Raw genomic sequence first — 23,363 nt, forward strand, 5'->3', positions numbered from 1 at the left:
GGATGCCACAGGAATAGAAACAGCCAGGGGCTCTGACACCCATGTAGAGAAGTCTGCTAAAGCTACAAAGTGTGCCTACTACAAAGAACCCTTGATTAGAATGTCACAGTCTGTTTGTATTCAAGTAACTGAACATATAGCATGAGAGGAAGGCCAGCACCTTCCAGTGAATACTATACAGCTCTGCTGCCTAAAGAAGGAGCTATAAAAACTGATACTGTGCAGACCATATATTGGTGCTTCTTAGTTTTTAGGATTGTTATTGAGAATTATGCATATATTCCAGAACTCCCATTTTCAGAAGACCAGACAACAATGAGGCCCTTGCTGTTCCACAAAGAACAAAATGTATAACATCCTATCATAATTTATTGGGGTTACTGGCAACCCCCCAGACCCTGTTAATTATTAACTGGGTCACAGCCTACACTTTTATTGAGATTAAGATATGAATAGAATATAGTTGATTCTATGACCAGAGTAAAATTTAAGGCTTTTTACTCTGTTCTCAAAGCCTCCAGTTTTTCATTATGTCCTTGAAGGGAAATCCAATAATTGTTCATGACTCATGGAAGTGAAGGCACAGGCAGGCGTGGGCTGGAGGAGATCGAAGCATATAATTTCTCAAGCTACTTTCGCCAGAGGCTGAGGAGTTCACCCCAGGCAAAATTGAGACTATTATTTTTTTCATGTAGGTTATCTGTTCTTGGGAGATACTGCTGGTGTAGAGTCTATACTTTTATCATTTGCTAATGATCAAGCCACACTACATCCCTGTTATTAGAGGATCAGTAAGCACAGGGTGATGAAGTCCTATGACCCTGAAATCTCCTTTCATGCTGTTTTTTGGGTGGCATCAGACAAGCAGAAAAGGCATTTGGAGTGTTTGCTGCATGTAATGACAGGTTTCATGACTTCTCAGAGCTGAGTTAAAGAATGACAGGGAAAATCATCTTGGCAGAAGTGCCCATATCCTGAAAGAAACATTCCAATATATGCCAGTCTTTTAAGAGAGTAAGCAGGAATCTCCCCAACTGATACATCAAGCTGAAACAAATCATTTCCCTCAAAGGTCAGGGAAGAGGATCATTCTGAAAGTGTGCCTTGCTCTTCTCTACCTCAGCAGAGACACAGAAACAAAGAAACCTACTATTCGTTGGTCTGTGTAATCACCACTGCTGTAGGAGGTGGCCAGTGTGGAGGAACACTTCTCTGCATACCAGGGTGACAGACCCTGCTGGGAGGCACTGCTGATAGAGATGGTGTAAATGCTGTCTGTGTAGCCATCACAGTCACAGTTATCTCCTTGACGACCCCCATTCCCTGAAGCCCAGACAAAAATGGAGCCTTTTCCTTGTCTCCCCTGAAAGAAAAGACAGAATGTATAACAATCTATCATCATCAATTATGGTTACCAGCAAGCCCCCCAAAAGCTGTCAGAAAATATATGCACAGTATTTTCAAAGACAATCCTTTGGAATTTGTCTTTAATTTCAAGGTTTCAAGGGTTGTCAAATTGTATATTACAGACCAGAAGCAGAGTATCCCTGCCTGCTTCCTGTTTTCAGGACCCTCTCTGCAGTGGGGTTGTGTTGGGCTTTTCCTTTCTTCTTTATTCAGAGGTTCATAATCCAGCCTTTAGCACATGGACTATAATTCTGTTCACTCTCCTCTTCATTATTGAATCTTTGAACTACCTCTGTTTCTGCTTGAATTGTCTGGCTGACTGACAGAATGACAAAATCAGGCATTATTCATATCTGCCTCACAGCTGCATCAAAAAACGACTCTTGGTTTGAATGGAACTCGTCAAGGCCACTCTTTTTGTGATATTTCAATTGGGTCTCTCAAAAGCCTGTACTTTTGTCTCAATCTTGCATAGTTCAAGGTCTTAGAATCTGTCCAACAATGTAGTTAGCTCAAGGGAAAGAGCAACATATGAGGGGTGGAAGGATTCCAGGTACTCGTGTAGTGTAGAAGGCAGGGTGTTGCTACATTTAAGAATGAACTCTCACAGCAATTGGAAGAAGGCTAGATGGTAGATTACCTACTTAAAAACTCTGAAGAAAAATGAGAAATATGTTCAAAAGCAGTGTTGTGTGTGTGTGTGTGTGTGTATGTGTGCATGTTTCCATGTGTGTATGTGCATGTACGTGTGTGTGTGTTAGTGTATATGTATATGTGTGGAGTCTTGAGGTCAGCCTTGACTGCCACTCCTGAGGCTCTATCCACTTAGTCTCTAAAAAACGCCATCTTGTTTATTTGAGTCCAAGTCTCTCATCAAAGACTGGCTAGCCAGAGAACTTCAGGGATCTTTTCTTGCCTCAGTACTGGAAATGTAAGCATCATCATTCCTGGTTTCATACTAAGATGCTGAGGCTCAACTTCAAGTTTTTATGATAAGCAACCAGGACATTTTGACTGAGCTATCTTCCTAGCCTCAACAAATATATTAAATATAAATATTCTAAAAGTAGTGAATCTTTGCATTACGTTGGAACCACGTATGGAAATGTTCTTAATTTTGAACATTCATCTCTCTGAAGAATGATTTAGTTGTTTAAGTGCATTTAAAGTTGTGAAAGGCTTTTTCACAGTTTACCATCTTTTCCTATAACCTAAATGTTTTCCCCCATCCTTACTGTTTCATGTGAGGCTGTGCTAAGCATCTCACCTGTTTGACACCGTATTCAAATGCCTTCTGGGCTAGTCTGCCAGGCCCCTCCACAGTTTTTCCATCATCATTAGGGCCCCAGCTTGCACTGTAAATATCCACATGGCCAGGGTTGAATCCAATTGAACTAGCCTCAATGGCATCAGTTACAATGCCATCCAGCATTCTTATGCCTAAGCAAAACAAAGAAGCAACACAACAGGAATATAACAGGAATGTCAGTGTTTCAGAGAAAAATAAAACACCAATCACAGTCTTAATGGATTTTCTGAAACAACAACAAAAATACCAAAAGAAGTAGTCACTGGATGTTCAACACTTGTTGTGAAGTGGTTCCTAATAGCACCAAAGGGATGAAATCCTGTCTTTTTGAGTTTTCTTGTGTGAACTTTAGAGCTAATATTATGTACTATAAAGAAGCTGTGATTTGTTGCTGTTGTTGATGATTTAAAGCTGTTGCCAGTAATATTGAGATCCAAAGTACCACCAGAGGAAATGCCAGAACATTTGTTATATTATTACTATAATATATGCTATACCGTTATAATGTTATAGTAGTTTTAAAAGTGTCTCCTTTCCTTCTAGCATCTGAACAAAGTGACAGATAACAGAACTTTTAGAAGGAAAAATAAAACCCAAAAGCCCCCTGTCAACACACGTGCTCCTGCCTGTGCCATGATGGCTGTGGCCCAACCTGTTATAGAAGAACTCTGAAAAGAAACTGTATCCCTGATCAGAAAAAATCCATCCACAATAGGAAACCAACAAAGAGGAGGAATTGCTGTTTCTAAGCTCGGATTAAACATAACCCAGGGGCTATTCTTTTATATGCTTGCTGAGAAGTATTTTCAAAGAATATGCTTTCTTTTCTTATAAATAATCTTAAGGTTGAAATCATTGTGACAGATTTCCTTATTGAAGGAGAACATTTTTCACCTGGAGAGAGCTTTCTGCACCTTCCAACACCCTTTCACCTATCATCAGACTCATAAAATCTAAAAGTCAAAAGAGAAAAGATAATTTGAACAAAACAGACAGATACCTGGTTATTCCCAGCTTTGGGTTAATAATTCAATGGACTCTGCAGCCTCATGTTTTCACACTATTATTTACTAGAAAACAGATGGGATGTATACATAATTTACATGATCCAAGAAAGTCATGGAGATTTGCTTTGCTAAATGAGGTAGTATCTACAAGCCTACAACAGGATGATGAGGCAAGCAGGAATCCAAGATCATTCTTGGCTACACAGTAAGTTCAAGATCAACCTGGGCTACAGACCCTGTTGGAAGAAAAACATTTCAGCTCTCATTTTTTATAACTGTATTGACACTGAAGAAACTATTTCACTTCTCAACTATAAAATGGAGATGATGATAACAGCTCACATGAATTACATGTAGTCATTATTTCATACATATCACACACAGAAACTTATGTCTTTATAACTATTATTTCAGATAGATACTGTAATTCTTGTATTTTATAGGTGGACAGCTACAATGCCCGAGAAACATAGTAACTTGTTTAAGACCACACAGCTTGGAAGCCAGGATTCAAACTCCAGAAATACGGCACCCAAATCTACCTTGCCTACTACAGGGACATGTTCTATAATATACTGTATGATATTCAATTGCTGTACAGTGGATACCTCATACATTAAATAGTTCTTCAAATGGAGACTGGACCACCGAATGCTGGAGTGATGAAAAAGTACAATAGGTTTAGGATCAGAAGTTTTATATTTTAGTTTAATGTTGATTCTGTCTGTTATTGGTTACCTTAAGAACCTGATTTTAATTCTTTTACAAAACATGATCATTTCTTCACAATCTATAGCTCTTTGGTTTACAGGTACTTAAAAAGTGAATTCTGTGGTTTTTGTTTTTGTTTGAGTTGATTATATCTGTACCTGCATTTCTTTAAATTAGGACAACATTTTGAAGTTGATAGTATCAAACAAACAAAGAAAAAATCAGGAGTGATGCTTAAAAATCTGAGTGTCCTCTATTGGTGAGAATGCACATATATCCATGTCACAATGTATATTTATTTGGTTTCTGAAAAGAAACCCATAGCCAAACTTAAACTGTAACCATGTAGGGTTTAATGTGATTTTATTGTAAAGGCACGGCATACAAATGTTCTCTTTGTTTCAAACCAAATTAAGCTCAATCTTTACTACACAGCTATGAAGTCCAAGGTAGGGAGTATATAATGAAAGAGACAATATTTGGTTTTCTTTCTACATTCTAACAGACTTGTTCTCCAGTGGTCTTCATTGGAACATGAAATCTGCCAGTGGGCTCTCTTGCCTTCCCAGCGGCTCCCAGTGGCTTCTGTGAAGTGCAGCCCAGGTATGAGGGTGGTCATGGAAGCTGAGTGAAGTGCTGTGTTCATCCTCCCAACCCCATCTTGCCTCAGTTCTGTTTGGAAGCAGCTCCTTTTACAGGTATGAAGTCAGAGCTCCTGCCCAGGAATTCTCTTGGCTATAGATTCCTTTCTTTACTTTCTACTGACCTCCCTTTTTCTTTGCTACTTTGAGCCTAGAGGGGTAACCTCTGCTTGTTCTAATTAGTTACCTGTTGGTCCCTTCTAATGTACATAAATGGCTTTTTTATTTAAATGTCCTCTACCATATACTATATAAAGCAACTAATGATTCTCCGTTTTTTGGCATTTAAGGTAGCATTGCCTACTTCATATAACAAGAATCTATATTTAAAAAATAATTTTAAAAACTATTCTTTGCAAAGAATGTAGACTAAGAAGCAAGGAATATCTACCTAAATTTGTCTATTCCTTCTTGGCAAGAGATTAATAGTGATCCCTTCTGAAGCAGAGTACAGAGAATATTAGATTTTATTCAAGTGCAATTCACCATGTCATTATTCTTCTGGGAATGTCTCGGCTATATTCAGCTATCCATATTCAAGAAATCTAGGTCTACTGATTTACTTGCAAGCCACACTCAAGTTTGTAGCAAATTTTGTAAGGAACTCATTTTTTTTAGGTTGGAGAAAGTGCCCCCCCCAATCTTATAGCAGGGAACACAAGCCTCCAATTAAAGTGCTAAATTACAGGATAAGACTGCATTACCTCCAACTTTGGAATTATATGCAACTCCAACTCCACATTTGTGATTATTTGCTTGCATGGCAATTTCTCCTGCACATCTTGTTCCATGTCTAAAAATTAAAGGAATAAAATTTATAACAGAAATAAAGATTTGTGCTTTCCCATAAAGCCATGGTATTCTCTTTATCAGCTTTCTTCCTTGTGTTCTTCCTAATGAAGTTAAATAAAATGTGTCGAGATGAAGGCTATAGATAGCAGGGTCCAAACATGTGAGTTCAAATTCTGGTTTCTGCCAGTAACCGAAGGTGTGGTGTTGGATAAGTGACTTATCCTCAAAGGATTGTTGTGAAGGTCATGTGAGCTGATTGGGCAAAGCACTTAAAACATCTATTAAGAGCTCAGCCACTATAGCCACTGAGCCAATGTAACTTCTGACATTATTGTGAATATGTCAACACCCAAGGACAGTGTTGCACACTGGCCATGGAATTGTTCTCAGAATGGCCTTGGATTAAGTTCTCAATCAGCCCTAATAAGTAGAGTAGACTAGGCTCCCCTTGTTAGCTCTTTTCTATTCTTCTTACCATGTGTCACACTGTGATGGCCAAAGACTTCCTATGACTAAGAATATGTGATTTTCTGGGGATACTACTGACTAATTGAGAGATGAGACATTCTCATAACATGGTTGAGGCCTGAACAAGACTGCTTTCTAATCAGCCAAAGAGAGGAATTGATTATTTCAGGGTACTTGGTGGGATTTATTCACTCTTGAGCACACTAATTTCTACCACTGAAGCACCAGTTCTAAAATTCTGGAGGAAATAATTATCTTTATATTCAACCAGCCTGACTCAGGAAGGCTCATAACTGATGGTAATGTTGAGGTGAATCCATTGCAGAAACACCTGGCTATAGGACAAAAGCTGCTAGTGACTTACAGGAGTCACTGACAGATATGCTGAAATAAAGAAAAAAAAGGAAGGATTACTTTTAGTACCAACATTAGCCAGATACCTCTAGAAAGTACTGCAATATACTGGTTATAGAGCAATTCTTCCCAGCACAGAATATAAACTTCCTGAAGTTACTGAGCCAATAAAGACATTTCTGCTTACTCTTTCCTCTGAAGTACTGCATCCCCCCACAGTCAGCTTTCAAGCACTGATGTAAGATGTCATACAGGTGAAAGCAGGTACAAGATAAAACAAGACCTGTCATTGGAGAGAAGGAAGAATGGGTGGGAGAAAAGTTTGAGAGAAGGGGAGGAGACTGGAACAGAAAGGGATGGGAGAGAGGAAGCCGGGAGAGAACATGGAGGCTGATGTCAAGATTCCACTCTGTTTTTACAGGTTGTTATGAATATTCTTAATAGATGTGTACAGGGCTTTGCATGTTTAGGTGGGAAATTATATCTTATGAATTGGATCAGAGGTTATTGTGTTGTGTGTTCTTTCTTGTGGTGAATTATGTTTAAGAGAATATGTGGTGGCTGGGACACTAAGCCACCACAGAATTAAGATGTATATTTCTGGCATGGTGGCAGCCTGCCTTGGGAACTGGATGGGCAGAGAAATTGTTGCTAGGCTCAGAGAGAGGCCATCAGCAGTGTGATATAAGATGAAGCAAAGTGGGTGAGAGGCTTTGCTGACTGAGATTAAGATATCTACCGGATATCTTGGGGCACTGCGGTGCCGAACCTAGTGGGGGTAATGGACACCTTTTTTTTTTTTTAATAATTTTGTAACAACACACTGATGCTGATGTGGGGGAAGAAAATACTGCCTTTCTTGTAAACCTTGAACATGAGGGAGCACTTAAGTCAAGTCTTGCTGCCTCTCAAGACCCCATGGAGAATGAAGCTAAGTGGGCAAGCAGCACTAACAGTAGATAGTGGTGTGGGAGCACATTACATACCTTCCAAGGTCTTATAACATCTGCTGATGATTATTAAAACCCCATTTTACATTTTACCTTTGAGTTAGGATCAACTCAAATGCAAGTGAAGCTGTCCTGAAATGTTCCAAAGAATGTGTACAAATCAGAACATATAAAAGATACTTCAAAATAGCCAAGGGCAAAACTCAGAACTTATATTATTGTGTCACATGTCTGTTCAAATTCAGCAAGATTCAACCTACGCTTGTCACTGAAGATTTTACTTGGTAACATAAGATGTCTGGTTGAGGTATTCTCTCCCCTATTATATGGTAATTTCATTTAAATTTCTTTCATAGAGAATATACTTAAGAAAGCTTCTACAGTAATAGGTTTCCATATGGTTTTTCACAGGATTTTAATGTTTAATGTCTCTCCACATATTCCCTACTTTACTCATCTCCATCACCCTCTTCTTATTTAATTCTATTCTAGTTTCCCCTTTATATCTTTACAGCATGATGTTCTATTTCCCCTTCCCTGGAATATCTGCCCCCCTCAGCTGGTCTCTAATTGGGTCCCTAAGATTTGTGGTTATTTGGATTGAAGTGTATATATTTAAAGCATAAAGGCTAGCATCCACAGATAAAAGAAAATATGCAGTCTTTTTGTCTAGTGGTCTAGATTACCTCAGGATGATTATTTCTAGTTCCATCCATTTACCAGCAATTTTTGAAGTTTTATTTTCTTTAATAGCTGAATAATATTTCATTGTAAAAGTATACCACATTGTCATTATCCATTCCAGTTGATGAACATCTAGGCTGTTTTTAATTTCTGGCTATTATGAATAAAGAAGCAATAAACATGGATGGACAAGTAAGTAACTCTGTTGCTGTGGAAGTAAGAAGTAGAGATATTGGGTATATGCCTAAAAGTGGTACAAGTTGACCTTGAGATAAATCCATTTTCAGCTCTTGGGGAAACCTCCACACTAATTTCTGTAGTGGCTATACCAGCTTGCTTCCTTACTAGCAATGAATAATCAAAATGTGAATGGTTACTTAAACAAACAAACAACTTCTACTAACTTAGAATAGTGGTAGTAACTGGCATTTTAAAAACTGATTTAAAAATTCAAACAGTAATGAGTATTATTTTGCTTAAGACATTCTTGTCTTATTTTGACTAGAAAAATAATTTGTAATTGTTATTGAAATACTGAATACGGATTCATGCTGTCTTAATAGTAAGTGTTGCTGCAATTTTAAGATTTATATTTGATAGGGGTTGGGGATTTAGCTCAGTGGTAGAGCTCTTGCCTAGCAAGCACAAGGCACTGGGTTCAGTCCTCAGCTCCGGAAAAAAAAAAAAAGATTTATATTTGGTGATTCCTCCGTTGATTGGCAGAGGGATAACCATCTGTGCCTCTATGTGGTTCTTTATGTAGTGATGATGAAGTACAGAGATAGGATAATTTAGGGAGATAATGCTCATAGAATTGGGGACTATAGATCTCCAATTGTTGAATAGGCTAATGAAATGGGGCCACTCATTTTCTAAACTTAAAAGATGTTATCTGGCAATGTACTAGAAGATATTTCTCTATATTGTAGCTTCTAATAAACAATCGGGATACTATTTTTCTGGCTGATAGCCAAGAGCGATCTAAGAAATATTTTCATTGTTTCATTTGAAAATTCAGAATTCAGAATTGGCTGAGAAAATTAAAATGTTTCTTCTTCTGCTCCTATCAAATGATGCCATTCTTGTCATTCTGATTTCTTAATACATTGCAGTCCATCTCAGTTGCTAAGTGAGAAACCATGATGACCATCATTGTCAACACCACTAATATTGTCATTATCATCCATTGTCATTATCATCAAAATCATTTCAGTAAACAATTATTTACATTTCTTTGTATTAATGTTCACAAATATATGCATATTTGTGTAATCTCCATAATAATATGGCTATAAAAATTTTCCTTTCAAACATGCTGAGATACAAACATACAAATACACACACACACACACACACACACACACACACACACACACACAAACACTAGAACAGCTAAGGTTTAATCTAAACCTTTTAACTCTTGAACTGATTGCATCTTAACTTCACGCCAAATGGAAGGCCCATGAGGGCTAATGCTCTGGAAACCCAGGTTTTTCAGGATGAGCATAATCAATACTATTATACGGGTCTTTGAAACACACTGTGAGGGTAACATAGCTACCTCTTAGAAAAAGAAAGAAGATCATTTTGGAAATGGAATATTTCCCAAAGGTCCCTACCTTGGCCCTATTGGAAGAGATTGGAACATTTAAAATGTGCATTTTCTGTAACTAGGGACATATCCTAAGAAGTTGATTGTGAGATATTGTTTTTTCCTCTCTGGTTGCTTCCTGCTGCTGTAAGATGAGCAGTTTGTTCCCCCACAGTGATGTAGCACCTTACCACAAATCCAAAGAGCAGCAGAGACAACTGACAGTGGAATTAATCTAATACTATGAGCTAAGGAAAACATTTTCTCTTTGTGAGTTGAGTTAATTTTATTTGTTAGAGTAGTACAAATGTGGTTCATATAAGGATTGAGTTCTCAATCAGGGAAATGACAGAGTATCATTATACAAATTGTCACTCAGGATAACTATAGTTACTCTATAGCCTGACCCTAAGATCTACATAGGATGAATGTGCACTGCCTGCTCTTACTATGTCTCCCCAGACTCACCATTTGTTTACAGGCTGATTGTTCTTTGCCTTAATGAGGGGGACAATGAATGTTGTTTTATACCATTTAAATAAAGTAATGCCTATTCCCAAGTACCTACTACTCACTTTCTCAGGAACTTTTAGAAATACAGATAACAGGTAGCCAGTTTTAGGTGATAAGTAGAAAAAAGGAGAGGCATTGAGAAGTGGGTAGTTTCCCTAAGGTTACCCTTACTCCATACAGTAATTGGCAAAGCAACCACTGCCAGCTAGCTCACCCCATATAGTAGTACTCCAAGAGAACTGGTATTCCTTTTGGACAAGGGCTTTTGGTATTCCTTTTCTCCCCTTAACTGAGAAATATATCTGAAGGCTTGTCTGTGAGCCCTGCTGTCAATTCCAAGATGTCTATGTTACCTCCCAGGAGGCTCCAGGAGCATTTCTACTTTATTGTTACTGGAATGCTCTGTTTCTAAGATGTATTTGTGGTTATCTCCATTACTCAAATCCACATAAATAGTACTAAAGAATAGTTTATGAATCCTATACTGCTTTCCTTTTTCTTCAAGGAAGAAACAGACATCTGAAAGGAGAAGCCAAGTCTATATGGCTCAGTTTCTTTTTTCTTTCTGTGTTGGTCTTCTAGAAGTTGGGTATCAGGGATCAGCAGGCCAGAAAAAGACATTTTGTACATTTGTAGGATCCTCACAGTCAGTCTTCATGGAGCTGAATGAAGCATCGGGCCCTTCTCTTAGGTAATAGGTGCTAAGATAGGCACTGCCTGTCTGAGATCTTTACCTGAAGAGGAGGTGTTGGAGTGGAAGACATGTGGGTCATACTCAAGTCAAGAGTGAATACAACTGATAGCTTGGTTCAAGTGCCCCTTGTTTGTGGTTTGCTACCTGAATCTGACATCTGCCTAGAGAAGAGACCAGGTACAGAGCTAGTTGGAGTGAGTGGAGTAGAGTTGGGGAAAAATTCTAGGTTTCTGAAATAAGGATGGGGTAAGAAAGAGTTCTCATCAGAGGTAAGATTGAGGTAGAAAGGGATATAATATGAGTTGGAGCTCCTTTACATGAAAAAAAGTATGCCAGACATGTCACAAGAAGTCAGACAGGGCATGTGTTCCTTAGGCAAGTCAAAGAAAAATAACCTTAAATTAACCTTACTACCCTAGACATATGGGCCCCAGAGAAAAGAGAACCACTTCATGTTTCATGTGAACTGTTTCACACAGCAAGATCTTTCAAGATTGTTCCTATTCTCACAGCAACAAGCCCCAATTTTGACTCCAATTTCACCTCTTTTGATTAAAGTCTCTTCTATGTGGGAAAAATGTAAAGTGAATGTCTCCTTGAAGCTTTTAAGAAAAATTACTCTGAGATAAAGGCAATGCTCAAATAGGCATGGATGCTTTGAGACTAAGTCTGTAAAGGAAAATTTTTCTAGGGTTAGGAGATGTTGAAAGTCTTTGGTTTCTGACATTCTTTGGCTTCTGCTTTTGGAAAGACTGACTAGTTTTTATCTTCCCTTATACTTAAGCTAACAGCTTAAGAGTCAAGAGCTCTCCACTTGAAGGTTCCTGACTGCTTCAATGTCTTAAAGATTGTGATAGATGTAGAAAGCAAGCCTCAGTTGCATATTCTTATCTACTGTCTGGTCGTGACCTTCTGGTGGAACTAGATTATGAAACACATTTGCTACAACAGTGGAGACTTGTTGGGTGTTGGATGGAGTTGTGGATATTTCATTTTGTTCCTTTTTCATGAAAAAGAAAGAACACAAATTATACCAATTACATTACTAATACTTTCCATAAAGCTACAAATTCTCAGTTACATTTGATGAGCAAAGTTTATAATATAAGAAGGATAATTTTATAAAATGAGAAATTTAACTAAATATTTTCTATAAACTAGGAGGACATGAAGACAGGTTTTTGTCCCTGCTTTAAAAGCAATGAAATATAACCATTTACCAAATGGGTTTACATATACCAAGACTTGAAATTGAACCAAATTTAGAGCATAAGTCTCCAAAACAAGCTGACAGCATTGTACATAATTTTATTTCTCCAGAATGCACATTTACTCACTTGTTTTCATTTGTGGGATCATATCGGGGAAATGGATCATGATCATTATCATTAAAATCATAGCTAGCCTCTGGATCCTAAAGAAACAACAACAACAAAAAACCAATAATAGCATAATGTCATAAAAGACAGTACTTTTAGAGCCTGACTCATCCTGAATGACTATCTAGCCTGACTGAACATTGATTATATACCCAAACCAGCAGCAATAATGAGCAAGGTACTCATTGACTATATCAGACTCATATTTCACAGATGCTCATAAAAGATCTGCATTCCATAGGTTCAGCTATCTCATTTTTTGGTAACAAATAGGCTCCAAGACATTGAATGACTTTTAAGGTCACAGAGTCTTGATGTGTGTCATACATCACTTTATAACCAAAATGAAAAGAATTGGCTATGTGGTGGGTTAACATCTGTAATATTTTTCTTTAGTTTTCTTAGGTATAGTAAGAAGCCATGAAATTTAATTATTAAAAAACTTACTTGAAATTCAAGAAAGTACTCCTTACCCATCTTCTTTTTCAGCCTTATTGCTGCATTTAAGCATCTCTGACTTAGCTACTCTGTCACCACTGTTTCTATTCCCCTATATTTTAATACTTATTCATTTCTACTCTGAGCTATTTTTTTTTAAATCTCTTCCCTACTGTCCCCCGTCCTTTTCTGTTTAGCTGTGAATTATAGCTTAGGAACTTTGGATGGGTGAAAAGAACTAAAGAAAGAGAAACGATAATTTGATAGAACATTCAACCTCTGGAGTCCATGTTCTATTACGAACTTAATTGACAATCTTCCCCCTTCTAGTAAACTCTTCCATTCTTGGTTGCCATTTTTCTTGTGCTGCTCATCTTGATTTTGCATACTATGAATTAAATCTATGTAACTCTAGGATGAAGGGATACTGAGCCATAAAGAATTTTGGAAAGTAACCAATGGTTTCAGGCATTAAGCTTGGTCTGACTGATTTCAGCTCTAAAAACAGTGTGGCTCTTGGTCCAAAGGATTTTTAACAATTTCACTGGTGTAAGAACCCCTCATCCCACTTCCTAATGCACATTGTCATGTGTAATACTTGAATTTGCTGGACTCTTCTTATGCTTACTAATACAAAACAAGTTTAGACAGACTAATAATAGGCCCAGAGACAGACTCTCGGGCAGCAGCCCTTCTCTCTTTAAGGAAGAAAAATCCTGCATGTCCAGAGATAGCTCCCTAAGTGACAGACATAGGACAGCTCAGACTCACATAATTGGCATAAATATCTGTGTGATTCCACTCCAAGCCATCGTCCAGTACAGTAATAACAACTCCTTTGCCAGTAATACCCTTTTGCCAAACAGGTATTACATGCAAGTCCAGCTTGGGCAGAGATGCAGTCATTCTGGTGTCTTGCTAGTGAAGAAAAACAAGAAACATTGAGAAAATTATGATCTTTCTTGCTTAATCATGAACTTAAGACCATTTTTTTTTTCTTTTTCCTTGGGTAACAAGAAGGGAATTGGGTAAAGTAAAAGCATAAAGTTGAGGTTATAAGCCAAATAACCCATTTTATGCTAGTCTTCTAGTTGTCCTAAGGAAAAAAAAAATCACGAGACATGAATTATCCTCTTATCTTAACTACACATATTGGTTTTTTTTTTCTAGTTGTTTAACAAGCTCAAGCTTTCCTGGTACTAAAGCTTTATTTCATCTCACTGAAGTTCTAAGTATTCATTGCCACACTGAGGACACTTTTTCTTTTTCTTTTTTTGGTTTTACGGTTCTTGGAGAAATATTGTCCTAAGAGAGAACTATGGATGTGGAATGGCTAGGAGACTGTAGTCTTACTAGAAATTGAAATTTAATAGTCTTTTCTACATATATGCCATTTAAGTAATTTTTTTCCTTTTCAGGTAATTTTCCTGTTATTTAGTGGGTCAAGCTATACAGAAGAGTTGGGAAACAGAATAACACATTCATAAGCATGTGAGACAAGTAGTAAACTCCTTCCTTGGTGAAGGAGTCAGCAAGCAGTGCTTAAATAACCACAATAAAAATCCCATAAATGGGCTGTCACCTTGTCAATGTTCTGCATAAAAATGTAGTAGTGAGGAAGATTCTTCAGATGATTGTGAGGCTGCATCAGGCAAGTTGGAAATCCACAGCATTTTGATGGGCCCATGGTAGAGAAGAAGGTCCCCATGTAAGTTTCAACAGTAATTATAGTGTATAGTTGTTAAGGATATGGCCTCTAAAACCATGAATTTTGGCTCTACTAGTACTAGCCATGAGATTTAAGTAAATTATTCAATTTGGCAATGTCTCTGTTTTTTTGTTGCCGAAATAGTTAAAATTAGTAATTCTATCTATCTTAGTAATGTAAGAATTGAAAGAGAAAATGAGTTAGTGATATCAAACACTTAGAATGCAACTTAGATTTTCTTTTAGTCAATACACAAAATGTGTTAGTGGACACAGGTCTTCTGCTGGGATCAGCAAGTATTGCTTAATTTAAACAAAAGGAATGAGGAACTTATGGTCTTCCATATCTAATATAGAATAAAAACCCTTAGTTTGTGGCTATGAAAATTATCTTTACTCTATTCCCAGCAGCAAGTCCATTTACTAGTAGTCTATGCCTCTACCGTAGAGGCTTGATATTACAACATCAGAGAACATGTTGAAGGCATGTTCATACACCAGTCAAGACCTTGTAAATACCTTAAAGGAACCATGATTTGAAAACCTAAGTATTTGTAAATAGTTTCCTAGCATTTCTTCTTTCTGCCTGATTTAAAGATTCTTATTTGAATTATGTCAAAAAAACTGTTGGTTTTGGACTGCATATTGTTATGACTATTGTCTATAAGTAATCTAGAGAATTCTCTAGAGAAAATTCTACCACTATAGTGGTCATAATATGAGTTGTGTACCTAAAAATTACTTCTGGCTAGGACATTATTCCTCTGCACTTACACCAGCTACACTTAAGAAGACACACAGACAATGAGCATTAACAGATGGATTTGTTTTAGCCACCCATTCAGCAAAACAAAAGATTCATGCCATGAATTTTCCATCAGCGCTGCTTTTTAGATAGTATAAGCTTCTGTCAAATTCTATATTAGATATTGTGATGACTATTCTTGGTTGTCAACTAAACTACATTTGGATTAATTAAAACACAAATGGCTGGGCATACCTATGACAGATTTTCTTCTTAATTAGATAATTTGAAATGAGAAGATCTACTTCTAATCCAGATCTGTTGAGGTACAAAGATACACCTTTAATCTGGGCCATACCCTTGGCAGATATCCTATATGAAGGACATAGAAGAAAGAAGCTAGCTCTATCTTTGCCTTCTTGCTTTCATTAGCAAGTCTACTCATTACCTGGCATTAATGATTTCAGTATATAAAGAAGACCAGTTGAGACTTCCAGACTCAGGGACTGAACAACTAATGGGTTCTTGGACCTTCCATTGGTAGATGGCCATTGTTGGAATAGCTGGAACACAGCCCATAGCCATTCTAATAAATCCCCTTTATAGATGATAAATATAGACAGATGTAGATGATATGTAGATAGTTTTTCTATAAATTCTGTTTTCTAAAAACGCTAATACTGATACATGGATAGACAAACAGATCCACCATAAAGATGATATAGCAGTTTAAAGATCCTAGATCCTAAATGTTCCTTTCAGTACTTACCAAGTACCACTGCTGATTCCACATTGGATCATTGAAGAGATTCAATGCTGAGTCTCTTGGAACTGAACGTTTTCTTCTCTCTTTTTCATATTGTTGTTCCGCCCATATCACCTACAAATATTTTATAATAAAATTAAAATCATGCTTCTACCTAGATATATTTATCTTCCCTCTGTGTCCAAAATCCTCTTCCCCAAAGTGCACATATCATAGTGATATTTTTACCTGACCTCAAACTGCCAGCCCAGGGTGAAGAAAAGATTTCCAACTGAGGAGACAATTGTTTCCTCCATTACAATAAAAGTGCACTCTTAGCAGGAGGAGAAGCAGCAAGTGCAGCACTTGGACCTTTAGATTATTCTCACCTTGCTTACAGTGGGAATAGACCTGCAGAAAGTTGTCATCAGGAAATAGGCCATAATGCAAATTTGTCCATTTTAATGGGCAAGTCAACAAGCCAGGGCCCTCAGAGACTATTACAGCACTCTTTTTCTTTTTCATCTTTATTAAATTGGGTATTTCTTATTTACATTTAGATTGTTATTCCCTTTCCCCGTTTCCAGGCAAACATCCCCCAGCTGCTCCCCCTTCTCTATGGGTGTTACCCTCCCCATGCTCCCCACATTACCACCCTCCCCCCAACAATCATGTTCACTGAGGGTTCAGTCTTGGCAGGACCAAGGACTGCCCCTTCGACTGGTGCTTTTACTAGGCTATTCATTGCTACCTATGAGGTTGGAGCCCAGGGTCAGTCCATGTATCATCTTTAGGTAGTGGCTTAGTCTCTGGAAGCTCTGGTTGGTTGACATTGTTGTTCATATGGGGTCTCAAGCCCCTTCAAGCTCTTTCAGTACTTTCTAAGATTCCTTCAACGGGGGTTGCATTCTCAGTTCAGTCGTTTAATGATGGCATTCGCCTATGTATTTGCTGTATTCTGGCTGTATCTCTCCAGAGACGTCTACCTCCGGTTCCTGTCGGCCTTCACTTCTTTGCTTCATCCATCTTATCTAGTTTGTTGACTGTATATGTATGAGCCAAATGTGGGGCAGGCTCTAAATGGGTGTTCCTTCTGCCTCTGTTCTAATCTTTGCCTCCCTATTCCCTCCCAAGGGTATTCTTGTTCCCTTTTTAAAGAAGGAGTGAAGCACTCACACTTTGGTCATCCTTCTTGAGTTTCACGTGTTCTGTGTATCTAGGGTAATTCGAGCATTTGAGCTAATAGCCACTTATCAATGAGTGCATACCACGTGTGCTTTTCTGTGATTGGGTTACCTCACTCAGGATGATATTTTCCAGTTCCATCCATTTGCCTATGAATTTCATAAAGTTATTGTTTTGATAGCTGAGTAGTATTCCACTGTGTAGATGTACCATATTTTCTGTATCCATTCCTCGGTTAAAGGGCATCTGGGTCCTTTCCAGCCTCTGGCTATTACAAATAAGGCTGCAATGAACATAGTGGAGCATGTGTCTTTGTTATATGTTGGGACATCTTTTGGGTATATGCCCAAAAGAGATATAGCTGGGTCCTCAGGTAGTTCAATGTCCAATTTTCTGAGGAAACTCCAGACTGATTTCCAGAATGGTTGTACCAGTCTGCAATCCCACCAACACTGGAGGAGTGTTCCTCTTTCTCCACATCCTCACCAGCATCTGCTGTCACCTGAGTTTTTGATCTTAGCCATTCTCACTGGTGTGAGGTGGAATCTCAGAGTTGTTTTGATTTGCATTTCCCTTATGACTAAACATGTTGAAAATTTCTTTAGGTGCTTCTCAGCCATTTGGCATTCCTCAGCTGTGAATTCTTTGTTTAGCTCTGAACCCCATTTTTTAATAGGGTTATTTGTCTCCCTGCAGTCTAACTTCATGAGTTCTTTGTATATTTTAGATATAAGCCCTCTATAAGTTGTAAGATTGGTAAAGATCTTTTCCAATCTGTTGGTTGCCATTTTGTCCCAACAACAGTGTCCTTTGCCTTACAGAAGCTTTGCAGTTTTATGAGATCCCATTTGTCAATTCTTGATCTTAGATCATAAGCCATTGGTGTTTTGTTCAGGAAATTTACTCCAGTGCCCATGTTTTCCAGATGCTTCCCTACTTTTTCTTCTATTAGTTTGAGTGTCTCTGGTTTGATGTGGAGGTCCTTGATCCACTTGGACTGAAGCTTTGTACATGGTGATAAGCATCGATTGATCTGCATTCTTCTACATGCTGACCTCCAGTTGAACCAGCACCATTTACTGAAAAATGCTATCTTTTTTCCATTGGACGGTTTTGGCTCCTTTGTCAAAAATCAAGTGACCATAGGTGTGTGGGTTCATTTCTGGGTCTTCTATTCTATTCCACTGGTCTAGCTGTCTCTGTACCAATACCATGCAGTTTTTTATCACTATTGCCCTGTAATACTGCTTGAGTTCAGGGATAGTGATTCCCCTGGAAATCATTTTATTGTTGAGGATAGTTTTAGCTATCCTGGGTTTTTTGTTATTCCAGATAAATTTGCAAATTGTTCTGTATAACTCTCTGAAGAACTGGATTGGTATTTTGATGGGGATTGCACTGAATCTGTAGATCGCTTCTGGTAAATTGACCATTTTTACTATATTAATCCTGCCAATCCATGAGCATGGGACATCCTTCCATCTTCTGAGATTTTCTTCCATTTCTTTCTTCAGAGACATGAAGTTCTTATCATACATATCTTTCACTTGCTTGGTTAAAGTCACAGCGAAGTATTTTATATTATTTGGGACTATTATGAAGGGTGTCATTTCCCTAATTTCTTTCTCAGCTTGTTTCTCTTTTGTGTAGAGGAAGGCTACTGATTTATTCGAGTCCATTTTACACCCTGCCACTTTGCTGAATGTGTTTATCAGATTTAGTAGTTCTCTGGTGGAACTTTTGGGATCACTTAAATATACAATCATATCATCTGCAAATAGGGATTTTTTTCCCCAATCTTTATCCCTTTGATCTCCTTTTGTTGTCTGATTTCTCTAGCTAGAACTTCAAGAACTATATTGCATAAGTAGGGGGAGAGTGGGCAGCCTTGTCTAGTCCCTGATTTCAGTGGGATTGCTTCAAGTTTCTCTCCATTTAGTTTAATGTTAGCTACTGGTTTGCTGTATATGGCTTTTACTATGTTTAGGTATGGGGCTTGAATTCCTGTTCTTTCCAGGACTTTTATCATGAAGGGGTGTTGAATTTTGTCAAATGCTTTCTCAGCATCTAATGAAATGATCATGTGGTTTTTATCTTTCAGCTTGTTTATATAATGGATTACATTGATGGTTTTCCATATATTAAACCATTCCTGCATGCCTGGGATGAAGCCTACTTGATCATGGTGGATGATTGTTTTGACGTGTTCTTGGATTCGGTTTGCAAGAATTTTATTGAGTATTTTTGCATCGATATTCATAAGGGAAACTGTTCTGAAGTTACTTTTCTTTGTTGGGTCTTTGTGTGGTTTAGGTATAAGAGTAATTGTGGCTTCATAGAAGGAATTCTGTAGCTCTCCATCTGTTTCAATTTTGTGGAATAGTTTGGACACTATTGGTATGAGGTCTTCTATGAAGGTCTGATAGAATTCTGCACTGAACCCATCTGGACCTGGGCTCTTTTTGGTTGGGAGACCTTTAATTACTTCTTCTATTTCTGTAGGAGTTATGGGGTTGTGTAAATGGTTTATCTGTTCCTGATTTAACTCTGGTACCTGGTATCTCTCTAGGAAATTGTCCATTTCCTGCAGATTTTCATGTTTTGTTGAATATAGGCTTTTGTAGTAGGATCTGATGTTTTTTTTAATTTCCTCTGATTCTGTAGTTATCGCCCCCTTTTCATTTCTGATTTTGTTAATTTGGACACACTCTCTGTGTCCTCTGGTTAGTCTAGCTAAGGGTTTATCTATCTTGTTGATTTTCTCAAAGAACCAGCTTTTGGTTCTGTTGATTCTTTGTATAGTCCTTTTTGTTTCTACTTGGTTGATTTCGGCTCTGAGTTTGATTATTTCCTGCCTTCTACTCCTCCTGGGTATATTTGCTTCTTTTTGTTCTAGAGCTTTTAGGTGTGCTGTCAAGCTGCTGACATATGCTCTTTCCTGTTTCTTTCTGCAGGCACTCAGCGCTATGAGCTGAGTCAACCAACAAAGCAGAGCTTTCATTGTGTCCCATAAGTTTGGGTATGTTGTACCTTCATTTTCATTAAATTCTAAGAAGTTTTTAATTTCTTTCTTTATTTCTTCCTTTACCAGGTTATCATTGAGTAGAGCATTGTTCAATTTCCATATATATGTGGGTGTTCTTGCAGCACTCTTGTTGCTTCATTTCTCTCTCCAAATACAAAGGTAAAAATTATGAGCGTTATACAAGAATGGTGCTATGTGTGTAAATTTGAAATTTTGGCTCCCCTGTGTTTTACATCCTGCCCAAGAGTATTTAATATAAGAAACAGATTGAAAACCTGAGGTGATAAATGTGCATTACTGACTAGACAAACTTGTCATTAATTCACCCTCATGCATTACACAAGCAAATCTGACAATACAAAAATTACATGGCCCACATCTCTGGCATAATCTTATTATACTTCAGGCCTGGAGAAAATACAAGACTGTCTTGTGTTATTGTCATTATGAGATAATACTATATTCTTATTTTGCTGGAAAATATGACTCTTTCCTGCTCCTGAAACAGTTTTTCTGTTATGTATGTAGTGAGAGTCCACTGTGAGCTAGGATATGTTTAATATAAGAATGTCCACATATCAAATCCAAAAATAAAACTGAAAAATAATATTCAGCTGAAGGCCAAAGATATCCACTAGGAATGTCTTGAATTTTTGATTGAAATTATATTGGAAGCTAATTATAAATATGAGGACAGACTGGAGTTTCAGCAATTAATCACTATAATTTATTTTAAAGTGCTTGCATTTTCAAACTCAATTGTTTCGTCTTAAAATAACACGCTACCTGAAATATATTTTCTGTTGTCTAGCTGGGTCTTTAAAAGCTGGCTACTAAATGACACATGTAAGTCTTTGTGGGAGGGGATCACTTAAAGTTGGGAATTTCATCAGTCTGGTGCGTTTCATGGAATGTATTTAAAAGAATATTTTCCTCCATTATAAAAGTCCAGCTAAGTGAAAATCAAGAGCAGTTCATAAAAAAGTGGTATTGCCATTTGATCAGATAAACAGTCAATTGTACCAAACCATGCTGTGATTAATGTCATTAACCCGAATTGCATATTAATCTCTACAAAAGCAGACTAAATGGAATGGAGAAAATTGTCCATGCCTTCTGATTATGTGCATAATGATATCCATGGGTTTGTAAATAATACTTTGATCTGTAAAAAGTACTAAATATCATCTTGTCCTGTGTAACTTTTAGGACTCCCAGGTATTTCCTAAAGTAAATTTATCTTGAGGTAAAATTTTCATAAGATTTATAACCTACATGGAATAAATTTTTATTGATGAGTAATTATTATCCTTTTGTTGTATCTTGAGATTTCACAAAAATTTACTGAAATAACGGAAGGGGAAAATTAATATGTTCACTTGCATGAGATATTTTGAATAAGAATAGCTGGCACACTCTACTCTGTGCAGGTTTTTCCTTGAAAATGACAAGGGATTTCATTTCATCATTGAGTTTCTCATACATCTATTTAGGCAGAGGAGGAAATTTTTCTGCCATATCCAAGGATTGAAAACCTAGTCAGGATACTGGAAGCTGGTCAGCTTCTTAGGGCACACATACAAGAAGCCATCTACTTTGTTCGGGGATGTAAGAGACAATATCACTAGACTAAAGAACTTTTCTAATAAGGTTGCTGGTTTCCAGTTTGGCCTGCTACATCTAGCAGGTTGACATAAAGAATTAGCAATAGGCCAGTATGAGCTGCAGGATTGTGGTCATACTGATAAAATAACATTAATATGGTAGGTTCTACTACTTTTGAACTCTGCAGCCCAAATTCCAACAATTTTCTCTCTTCACAATTTGTTTTCTTATTTAAAGAAAATCAAGGAGCAAGCCAAACCATGAAGTAATTCACAGGCTTCCTATATTCCATGTACTTTCAACTGTTGTCATTTCCTTTCTTCATTTTCTCCTTCCTCCCAAAGTTGAGAGATTGCTTTGTATTTCTCACTGATATTGTCTTGGTGTTCTGAGCAACAGTAGTCTTGTACATAGACATTTGTCCAACTAGCATGCATTTCTCCAGGAATGCCAGGAAAGACAACATTGTCATATAGTATTCCAATACTCCTAATGTATTTATTCTTTCCTAGTAGCATAGCTGCTGATCTCGAAATTAGACCCCCAAATCAATAGGTATATTAAATATGTAATCAAATTTTCTTTACCCTATTTACGTATATATACCCTAGACATGTCTTGCTGTTGCCAAATAATTATGACTTGGTTCACAAACCAGTATGAAAAAAAACTGATATCAACACAATGTAACATGTTTGAAACACCTCATAAAGAAGTGGAGTAGAAGCTTTCTTATAAATACTAATATTTTTCCTGAGTGAGGTAACCCAATCACAGAAAAACACACATGGTATGCACTCATTGATAAGTGGCTATTAGCCCAAATACTTGAATTACCCTAGATCCACAGAACACATGAATCTCAAGAAGGATGACCAAAATGTGAATGCTTCACTCCTTCTTTAAAAGGGGAACAAGAATACCCTTGGGAGGGAATGGGAAGGCAAAGTTTAGAACGGAGGCAGAAGGAACACCCATTCAGAGCCTGCCCCACATGTGGCCCATACATATACAGCCACCCAATTAGATAAGGTGGATGAAGCAAAGAAGTGCAGACCAACAGGAACCGGATGTAGATCTCTCCTGAGAGACACAACTAGAATATAGCAAATACATAGACGAATGCCAGCAGCAAACCACTGAACTGAGAATGGGACCCCCGTTGAAGGATTCAGAGAAAGGACTGAAAGAGCTTGAAGGGGCTTGAGACCCCATATGAACAACAATGCCAACCAATCAGAGCTTCCAGAGACTAAGCCACTACCCAAAGACTATACATGGACTGACCCTGGGCTCCAACCTCATAGGTAGCAATGAATAACCTAGTAAGAGCACCAGTGGAAGGGGAAGCCCTTGGCCCTGCCAAGACTGAACCCCCAGTGAACGCGATTGTTGGGGGGAGGGTGGTAATGG

The 23,363-nt window shown here is 37.7% G+C and overlaps 1 protein-coding gene across 1 annotated transcript in view; it reads right to left on the reverse strand.

The window, feature by feature from the left end:
• Pcsk1 (proprotein convertase subtilisin/kexin type 1) overlaps positions 1-23,363 on the reverse strand; it is a 43,757-nt gene that overhangs the window by 16,237 nt on the left and 4,157 nt on the right. The window contains exons 3-8 of the mRNA XM_032899124.1: positions 16,160-16,270; positions 13,710-13,856; positions 12,459-12,535; positions 5,780-5,868; positions 2,675-2,847; positions 1,151-1,363 (exon numbers count right to left, since the gene is read on the reverse strand). Coding sequence (XP_032755015.1) covers positions 1,151-1,363; positions 2,675-2,847; positions 5,780-5,868; positions 12,459-12,535; positions 13,710-13,856; positions 16,160-16,270 — 810 coding nt within the window. The remainder of the gene's footprint in view (positions 1-1,150; positions 1,364-2,674; positions 2,848-5,779; positions 5,869-12,458; positions 12,536-13,709; positions 13,857-16,159; positions 16,271-23,363) is intronic.

This window comes from Rattus rattus, chromosome 3, assembly GCF_011064425.1.
Source record: "Rattus rattus isolate New Zealand chromosome 3, Rrattus_CSIRO_v1, whole genome shotgun sequence".
In the NCBI taxonomy this organism is placed as follows: domain Eukaryota; kingdom Metazoa; phylum Chordata; class Mammalia; order Rodentia; family Muridae; genus Rattus; species Rattus rattus.